Below are 10025 nucleotides of genomic sequence, written 5' to 3'. Positions count from 1 at the left end.
AGAAGCAGCTTCAAGCGAACGGATACCAAAGAATGATAAGCACTTCCGCGAACGACTGTTTTCTGTATCGAAAGCGCCCTTTTGGATCTGCCGTTTTTAATTTCGTCCCAAGCGGGCGGTTGATGTTAAGGAAGGATTCCCTCGCACGTCGTTTTGGCTCTGTTTATGATTGCCAAAAGGAGGAGCACAAAAGAAAAACACCGCGTAAGATTCTGTTTTCTTGGGACCAACCCTACATGGTTCGTTTTGGGAGGGTTAATCAAATGTTTCGGTTCCGGTTTTCAGAACGCAAACACATCAGCATTATGTACCTGCGGGAGCTCCCGCGTAGGAAGCAGGGCATCTTTCTAGAGGCTTTAAAACCTTTTTCTACTAAAAACGTCTTGTCAAACTTTCTATCCATCTTGGTTCGTCTCATCACTTTTCTACCGCAACATACACGATGGGGATATTTTTATACCACGGTTAAGCCGATTTTTAATACTTTCTCTTTGTACGGACTGCGAACTTTTGGGTTGTTTTCTATTATCCAATCAGTCGCGATTTTACACCGTCATGTGCATGTTTTACAGAACGAAACAAAAAACTTCCCCTTCTACCAGGGGTGAAATTGAACTAGGGAATTTTAGTACCGTAACCGATACGAGTGAATCAATGGCAAAACTGCCAACCCCCGGGACGGTGGGTAGGATGGATGACAGAAGAAGAAAAGGACCTTTTCACAAACCGGCACATTACGTCTCTAGTCTCTAGCCGCGCCGTGAAATTTCGCATTGAAACTTTTAGGGAACAGATCAAATACATAATCATAAACCGTAAGAAATCTATCGTAGCTTTAGGGTCAAACACTGAACTAAACATGATGTACCAAGATATTTCGCGGAACCCCGCGCAGAGCACACCGCGACGATGTCCGACCAACCTCGGGCATGACGGTGCTCCAAAAGGGGATGTGTACCGCGGATAGCATAGCTTTAGGCGGATTTCAAACATCCCCTCTTTAAACCCTTACGTGGTTGACCATACGTTGCTCGGGCGTGACGTGGATAATCAATGTTCATAGCGCATTAACACCATTAGATATGTCGAGATGTTTTAACGTAAATATTACCGATGGGGTGTTGAACGTTCAGAAATTTTATCATTGTTAGCCAGATAGATAAGCATCCTAACCGGTCGCGTCCGTGAACTGGAGTGGCTTTTGGATTGAGATTGGAGCTTTCAAAACCGTTTGGTTGATTTTGAGCCGTTTGTATAACCCATCCCCCGACCCACTCCCCAACCCCACGCCCTCACGTGAACGCAATCAACTTTACTCCAGTTTCTTTCCGGTACGGTAGCTTCAGCGTGGAAGTGACTCCATTCAATATTACCCCAGCTAGAGATGACGAATTAAAATCTACATAGGTGTAGCATATATTTTAAGTAGATAAATTTATCAAATCAACCCATAAGAAAGCAAGCATCTACTGGACAGCGACAGCAAGGCAGCTGCAACCCATACTAGATCCAACCCAAACTATCAATGAGCTGATGTTATCAATGTTAGAAAACCGTACTGAATAAAACCCAGCTAGATCCGAAATGGCGCGCTTTGTTGTGTTGATCGTCGATTGCTGCAATTGTGTTTGCGGTGCACAACAAATACCCATCTAGATCGCGACCAATGCGCAATGCTAGCAAAAGCGAACCATTTCTCGCCTTGAACTGAACAAAAGAAAATATCACATCGTATTGCAATTCACCTTCGGCACCTTTTTAACCCCCGCAAGCCGTACAAACCACGCATTCATGAGGCTGTGATGTAAGACGCTCACCGAGTGATGCTCACCGACCGCCTCCTCGGAAGGCTGATAGCGCCCTGGGATTTGTTATTTACACCTGCCGCGCAAAACTTTCCCCTATTCAAGCCGGAACGAAGGCTCGAGCGTCTATTTAACGCACGCGCCATTCGTGCGGCTAAATAGGTCATCATGTGGTATTAAGAGATGTGGTTCAAGGCGGACGTTGATGGAAAATTCGGTTCCGAATCGAGTTCACGGTCACCGCTAAAAGCAACGTCGGTGGCCATTTCTTTCCTCATCAGCGCAAACGTGCGTTCGCGCATACACGTGGGGGCAGTATTTTTTTTATCGTTTTGATTCATTTTATTTCACTGCATTTTGAAATACATCTCAAAACACAAACCCTTTCCTCGGAGTTCGCTTTGGAGTTCGACATTCGTCAACAAAAGTAAAATCACACGCGTCTCAGCACATATATGTTGGGCAAAGTAAGACATAGATAAAGAACGTTTGCTTTACGCCATGTCGCACTCCAGGTGGCTCCTGTTTCCGGCACGCACGCTGCTGTAATTTCCACAGGACAAGTCCCGTGGCAACAACCGGCCCGGCACAGCAAACCCTAACATAATACATCACAATTGTTTTTTGATTTCGATTTTCCTTTCCGCTGGACGAACAGGTTTCGGTTCCAAAAATCGGCTCCCTCTTGCGCTCACCTTAAACGCTATATGTAGCTCCACAGTAGCTTACCACACTAATGTACGCCCCCACTGTGAAGGCGTACCCTACAACAACACCTGCGGGAACATGCGGTTCCCCTGCTTAAAAGCTTACCTAACCGGACTGATCGTACGTCTAGCAAATAGAAAAGTACAGGTTTCTCTAAAATCGGCTTCGCTTTCGCGAACCACTGACGTATTATCGAATAACGTTAAAATTATGAGCTTTCATTTATAAAACTTCTCCAAATTATTTGGAATACCTTTCGATTTCACGTGCCAATGGCGTGCGGCCATTTCACGTAAAATCGTTTAAAATTTTCTGTGCATACGATGCGGTGCCCTCGATCTTTGTGAGCTTGCATTCGTTTTTTTTTTTGTATTCCACCGTGCCGATGCCTAAAGGTTGTAATTTTGCCTCCAAATTTGCGTATTTTTTCTTTTTCGTGCGCCTCATCTATCCCCTCCATCAGCATCGGCCGTTTGCCGCGAAATACCTGCACACATAAATACGTATGAGAAATAATTTAACGTACCCCCGTTTGTTCGCCCCTTTTGCGTACGTGTAAATACATATATATAAAAAAAATCCTAACGCTAACATTACTCCACATCGACGCGATGCCTAGCCTATACCGAGCTGTACGCGGGCAGCACCTTCCCTAGCGCATTCTAGTGTTTCCCCGTTCGCTACATCACAATGGGGAGAACAGAACTAACACGAAGCGAACGTGACGCGCTAACCAGCGCATGGATGACGATGAGTTATAAATATATTAAACGCTCGAAATGAATGTCCAAAAACCTGTGCGCTGTTCCGCTCCTGAGCGGGGTCTCCTATCACACGACAAGCCACCCGAAACTCGTGGCTACAGCTCTCGATCAACCTAAGCAACCGTTGATCGCAGCTAGCCACCCTCGGGTGGTACGAGGTGTTGGTATTTAGCGGATCTCCTTTTCCCCGACTGCATCCCGAGCATCCCACGCAGGATTGGAGGCGTGCTCTTCCTCTACATCTATCGCTCTCGCTCTCTTTCGCTCCTTCTCTTCCCGAGTGAGGCCCACGGGCGATCAGATCGGGTTTAGTTGAGTTAATTAGATTAGGAAAAAAATCACATTCAGCTTTCTGATCTCGGCTTCACCGCGCGAGCATCTAATGCGCGTTGTACACTCGGTACGCGGTGCGATACGATCGGAGGTAGTTGGGCAGACGCTGAACGTACGCGTACACCTGTTGCGTGGGTGCGATCACCTGCGGCTGAACCGGAACGATCTTCGAAGGAGTCGCAATCGTCGTCGGTGTTACCGTCGTCGGGACGGTCACTGGAGCAGCCGTCGATGCGTGCAGATGTTCCTCGTTTTGCTTGAGGCTGTCGTAGATCTGCTGGAAGCTGGGCATCTTCTCCTTGCCAAGCGTCATCTCCTTGATATCGTCGTCCTTGGGTGGGGCCAGAGCAGGCTGTACCTTGTCCTCCTCGACGGGTGTACCGTCGGGGCGCAGGCGAACCACCATCGGGCCAGTCAGGTAGTTGCTTGTCTGCTCGTACGGCGCCACATTGCTGAGATGCGCCGATGCAGCCGGCTCATACTGGTAGCTGAAGTCAACGTTCGTTGACGCTTCCTGTGGCAGATGGTTCTGCGGTTCGGAGTAGTGCATCTCCTGTCCAGTTGGTCCGCTAGCGTAATCGTAGTCCATGCCGTACTTGCTGATGCTGCCCGTTTTGCGCACCTCCGAGTCAGTCGGTGCCGGATCGTCGAAGAGCGGATTATGCTCGAACTGCTCGCTCATGATGTACGCCGGGGCAGCCGTCGTTTGTGTCTTCTTCTTGCCGTTCTTTGTGTGCCCATCCATCATGGCGTCCCAGACTGGTAGAAGGAAAGCAAAAAGCAAAAACAAAAACGGCACACGTTAGTCAATGGCTCATCAGGGTAGCTTTTCAAAGCCCCGTCCGTGGACTTTAACGGTGAACTTTGGGTGTCCTTCGCCGAGAGGTGCGTCTCGGGAGGACGTTGCCACGGGCATCATCAATCAGCCCAGCGATCACGTGATCACTCCTCCTACACCCATTCCCGGGGTGGTGCGCTTGCGTCACCTTTATAGGCCACCGTATGAAGCTTTCTGCGCACAGCCTCTCAGAGGTCACGGAAGGTCAACTGACTGTCAATCACCAGCCGGGATGGCTCACCGATCAAGAGGCACTTGCTACGATCGGTGGCAGGCAGCGATTCAACGCTCACGATCAAGGTTGGCTCCGGACAACGCCGGGAAGGCCATGAACAATTCGTTCGAATCAAGCAACTCGCGCGCGTACTCGGTCACGAAGCCATAAATAATGGTGATTATTTGTTCTAACGGATGGATCGATGTGCTCGCTCGCACATGCAGATCGCTTTTACAAACGGACCCTGATGGGGGATTTACCGGATGTAAGCAGTACGTACGTGCGATAAGCGCATCAAGCCGTAGCTGAGCTGATCACTGGCAAGTTTGAGCCACCTCCTGTTGTGGGTTCACGATCACGTCGTTCATACTGCTTTGCACACTTACTTATATCGGTAGCACCGCGCTGGTACGGGTCCATCGAGTCCAGATGCGACTCGTTCATGTCCTGCAGCTTGTTGATGCCGTACATCAGCAGGTTACGCTTGCACATGTTGGTCGGCATGTCCTGAGAGTTCTTGCAGTAGCTCGACACCTGCTTGGCGAACATCGTGTACAGATGCGACATCTATCGGTGGGAGAACGAAAAGCAAAGCGTGAGGGTTTAGTCAAAAAGAAAAAAGAAACGTACGCCTAAAAAGTGAAAGCACCGTAATCGCGGCGCCGTGCTCGTTGGAGTTAGTAAATAGCGGTCTTTTGTGGGCTCGCACCGAAACCAACAACAAACAACACCCAACCCACCCAGATTGTGCGAGTGCGTGACGGCCATGCGTTGTTTGGAATGGCACACTTCGCGCCAGGTCCGATTAGGCAGCGCCAGGCAGGGCTAATGAAACGCTAGCACATCCACCGCCGGTTGGAAAATGCACCCGCGCAAAAAGAAAGCTCGTCGGCGAAGGGTGTATGAACTGAAAGCAGTGCTTTCGCCGCTGAAACCTGAGCCACTGTAAGGTTGAGATGCTCTTTTTAAAAAATGAAAAACCCAACTGAAAACGCCCCGCACGATCAGCGATCGGTGAGGTTCTACATTCCACACCGCTACGAGGCGAGTACAGAGTGATGTAATTCAAGGCGATTTCGTGCGGCCTCCAGCCAACGAGCGAATTGGTTGGCGATGCAACCGGGAAGAATATTCCCGCGCTTCGCGAAGGCAAACGGGCGGCCTTCTCTAGCGCAGTCAGCACGCATCTCGCCGATAATTAATTGCAACCTCAGCCGACTGTGGCTTTTGCGTCACGGCTACTCCATCGTTCCATCGGCAGGGGGTCACGCATCGTCATAAGGCTGACGTCAAGGGATAGGGCTGCGATGTTCCTGTTGCACGTCAAAGCGCTAGAAGCCGACCATGCTGGATGGTGGCCTTGACTTTCCTTGACACTGGCGCAAACACACACACACACGTCAAATCGGAGCCGCTAGACCACGGTTGAGACACGAGAGAATCCGGTTTCGTGTACACTCCCTGACCTAGGGCCCTGCAGGCCACAGGCGAACCTGTCGGACAAGTTTTCACCCCACGCCTAAACACCGCCAATGCCGACGATCGTGAAGACGATCCCTTCGGAGAGATTCCGCTTTCAGGTGGCCTCGATCAGGGCACGATTTCTCACCCCATACACACAACCAGCGGGTCAACGGTGGTGCATGGCTTGCGGGCAAGGTCTCATCGATAGGTTGCAGCTAATGCGTGATCCATAAAGATTTTTCTTAACGATGATTTTGAAGATCACACCGCCTTATCGAGACCGGTATGCAAATGGGGCGATCGTGGCATCTCGATGGAATAATGGACACCGAACGAGTCCGGCTAAATAACTAAGGCTGGTTCAAGGTTGCGGATGCGCTTATCTCGCATAATGTCAAGGAAGGCGTTCGCTTTCGCCTATCGATCCATTTAAAGCAGTCCACCGTGGAGGTCAAAGACGGTTCGCATTAGCATAATGCTTCGATGCAAACAAAAAATCCCGCGGTGTGGGATAAAATTTCCGCCGTATTTCTTCGCTCCCCATCGGTCGTAAATCGAACACCCAACTCGTGGCTAACACACACACACACAAAACAGGTTAGTATATCGATAGTGCAGCGCTGAAGTGGAGCCCTAACGGCACTTACCTTTTCGCCACGGCTCAGGAACTCCCACATCGGTATGGCCGAACCGGAACAAACCGTCACCAGACTCGAGACCACGACAACGGCGGCACTGAAGCTGAGCTTTCTGCTGTACGCCATTTTGTCAACGTATTTTTGTTTCTGGTTTTTGCTTTATCTCCAATCGACACTTGGTACCGAAAATTGTCAGAATCCAAACCCGGAATCCGTTCACGTGCGCGCGCGCGCTTTCGTGCCTCTCACGGTCAACACCTCACGGGACGGTTCGTCGCTTACGAGCGCATTTAAGTCGTCTGTTCCGCACGGCGCTCCCTATCCGATCGGTGCACTTAGTTCCACGCGGAAGCGGTTCCCTATTCAGCGGCACGTCTAACGATCGGTTTGGTTTCCGCCCTTCAAAGCTTTATTTCCTACTTCACCGATGCGCCACCCTACGCTCTGGCGCACAATTTCTCACGTCGCGCTTGCACTTTCTTCCGCTTGTGCGGTTCTTTCCGTTTGATTGTTTCCTTTTCGTTTCTTTTTTTTGCTTGCAGTTTTGCTTTACTCTTCGCTTCCGGCACCCGTTACGAAGGCCGTTCTCACCTGCACCACACACACACACACGATCGTCACTCGACACTCTGGTGTGCTTTTTCACCACGCTCTCACCTCAGTTCTGTGTTTTCACTTTCTTTTGGGTTTGTGCTAATTTTTTTCCTTTTTTGCTTTTCTTCTTTTGACTCACTGAACTGACGTTCGTTTTCTTAAGCTTTAGCTTCTCGCAACTTGCGTTCGTTTGTTTAGATGTCCTTTCGTTGGTTTCTTCCTTTTTGTGCTTTACTTACAACTGACCCAGTTTTGTTCTTTAGCGTTTGCCTTTCTCGGAATCGGCTTGTTGTTGTGTGTAGAACACTGGAGGCTGCGTGCTAGCGACACGGTCTTCACCGCAATGGTTTTCAAGACGAATTAAACGCGCTCTCTCGGGCGGCCTTCACTTTATATACGGCGGAGTGCTTCGTAAATCATGACGTCATATGCCGACTGATCGACGCCAGCCGAAACCCGGGCGAAGCGCTTTTCGTGCATTCCAGTGCCGCCACTCCAATGCTGCTCCCCAGCGCGATCGCGATCGCCTTCTCCCATTCTCTCTCTCTCTCTCTCACTCTCGTTTGCACTGGAAGGGAGCTTTTCATCGACCTCTCGCTCTGTCGCGGATCTCGGATCCGTTTTGCTCTTTGGTAAACAACTCGATCGCAAGCTCGCTCACGCGCGCGGACACACACACGCACGATCGCGCGGATCTTCTTTTCTATCGTCGTCTCGCGCTTCTAAAAACTCTCCCGCTCGTCCTGCACCGACCCCTCCCCCCTCCCCATCATCTCTCTTATGTGGGGGCTTTTTTTTCCCCCTCCCCAACTTGTTTATCATTATTTCTCTTCCGTTTGTTTATCATCTGTCTTCTGGTGGGTTTATTGATCGTGTTTTTCATCTCGGTTTCCTAGCGTTTCCCCGCTGTTCCCTTTTTTTTCTTTCCATCAACTTCACACTGCACCCTGCCAGCCACTTCTTCAGCCCGTTCTCATGTTCATCCGTTTGCTCTTCCTATCGAAACGTCTAGAGCGTTATTTTTGGTGCTCGCTATTATTTTTGTTGTGTTTGCACAGTTTTATCTCCAAAAGTCTTCTTGCCAAATTCTTTACCCTTCCTCGCACCCCTAACCATCTCGACCGACCGTCAGCCGTCTCTTTCAGCAAACCCAGCCGTTGAGCGACCCTTGGCCGATCGTGATATTTGCCTGTTGACGTTTTCTTGCTAATTTTACGAAACCATTCCAACCGTAACTCGGGACTCGCGGTGAGAATGCAGCAAGGGCCTGAGATGAAGGAACCATCGGAATGTTGCGCTTGAAAAGAGCGCGTTGTTTGTGCGTTATTTTTAAACTTTGAGCCGTTTTCGAGGTCAACATGTTTGCAAAAATTATGCTACTTGCTCAGCACTGGAACACGGATCGCGTTTGCTCCTTGTGCAGCGCTTTTGTGACCATTATTTTAGCAATCTTTATTCAGCAGTGACTATTCTAAAATAATACATAAGCAACCTCTGAGATATAAGGTATTGAGGAAATATATCCAAAAGACACTTTACATTAGCCAAAAAAAAGATATTCGAATTACAATTCCTTGCTCCATCGGCCTGATTTTCTCAACGCAGATATTCACGTTGGTCCAAAAAAACACTCATATATCTGACGAAGAGCTCGTGTGGGTTTTGTTTACATTCCTCAGTAGTGGCGACTTGTTTTGGTTGCGATCCAAACGAGATCGTATCGGAATGCGATTATACTCGTCGTTTTGCTCAATCCCGGTACCACTCTGTCACTGGGCTATTTTTTCTTCTCTTTAATTCAATGAAAAACAAAAAAAGATCACGCAAGTGACACTAGTGGCTTAAAAATGCCGGAATGGCTCAATTAAAACCCTCCCTGATTGGTATCAGGCACTAAGTGTGCGGAGACCGGGACGGACCTGACGGAACATCAGTTATTCGTCAAGTCGCCGCCCAACGATCTCTCTGAGTGATCCTTTAAAGCTCCCCTGCCAAGTTTGATCTCGAGGACCTCCGTACGCGCCACTTTGCACGTACCCCAGCACTTACTCCCCGCACTTGAAGAGACTCTTCAGAAATCATCACATTTACATACGCTCACTCAACCGCTAAGACCACCGCCAATGGGGGCCATCGAAAATAAGCATTACTCATGGTAGAATAATGCGCATGCGGGTGGTTTGTGTTTGAACGGGTTTGTTTTCCCTTTTTTATCGTTTTCATCTTTAAGTAGCTGAATAAGGGATGGAAAGGAAACAATTAAAGTGACACTGTTCTCGCTCCGGCCACGCGCACACGTTGGTTGACGGAATGTTTGAAGCAACCCGCCTACTGAGAGGGTGCCAAAGGTTAGCATAAATAAACCTACCGTGCTAGCACGGATCAGGTGAAACCCAGCCATAAAGTAGCCTTTGGTGGGAAGCGAGGACTGTATTTACTTTTTTTTACATTTATATTCCGGGCACACGTGAAGCTGTGCTTACATTTCAAACTCGCACGAAATACTTAACGATGTGATCTGGCTTTAGATGCTTTATGACTTCATTGGCGGAGAGTACTCCAACCCATTTAAATCCTTCCTCGAGCGCTACCGATCTCAGCCGTGCGTTTATAATATCGAAGGTGAAAACTCGCATGTTATTTATGCTGATTTGCACCTGGGTT

The 10025-nt window shown here is 49.0% G+C and overlaps 1 protein-coding gene across 1 annotated transcript; it reads right to left on the bottom strand.

The window, feature by feature from the left end:
* Positions 1–3565: 3565 nt before the first annotated feature.
* On the bottom strand, positions 3566–7705 carry LOC128722681 (rhythmically expressed gene 5 protein). The gene is made up of 3 exons (XM_053816358.1): positions 6777–7705; positions 5052–5232; positions 3566–4369 (listed from the first exon to the last, which is right to left on the bottom strand). The coding sequence occupies exons 1-3, from the start codon at positions 6891–6893 to the stop codon at positions 3657–3659; spliced, it is 1011 nt and encodes a 336-aa protein (XP_053672333.1). The 5' UTR covers positions 6894–7705; the 3' UTR covers positions 3566–3656.
* Between the last annotated feature and the right edge of the window lie 2320 nt (positions 7706–10025).

This window comes from Anopheles nili, chromosome 3 (assembly GCF_943737925.1).
Source record: "Anopheles nili chromosome 3, idAnoNiliSN_F5_01, whole genome shotgun sequence".
Lineage (NCBI taxonomy): Eukaryota > Metazoa > Arthropoda > Insecta > Diptera > Culicidae > Anopheles > Anopheles nili.
This window is presented reverse-complemented; position numbering and strand designations above follow the sequence as displayed.

What these genes read in the sequence shown, in the direction of transcription:
- LOC128722681 (XM_053816358.1), bottom strand. Translation starts at nt 6,893, where the DNA reads ATGGCGTACAGCAGAAAGCTCAGCTTCAGTGCCGCCGTTGTCGTGGTC. An exon ending in TCCTGAGCCGTGGCGAAAAG is followed by an intron (nt 5,233 to 6,776) that starts GTAAGTGCCGTT and finishes TCCCACCGATAG; the next exon opens with ATGTCGCATCTGTACACGAT. An exon ending in GCGCGGTGCTACCGATATAA is followed by an intron (nt 4,370 to 5,051) that starts GTAAGTGTGCAA and finishes TCCTTCTACCAG; the next exon opens with TCTGGGACGCCATGATGGAT.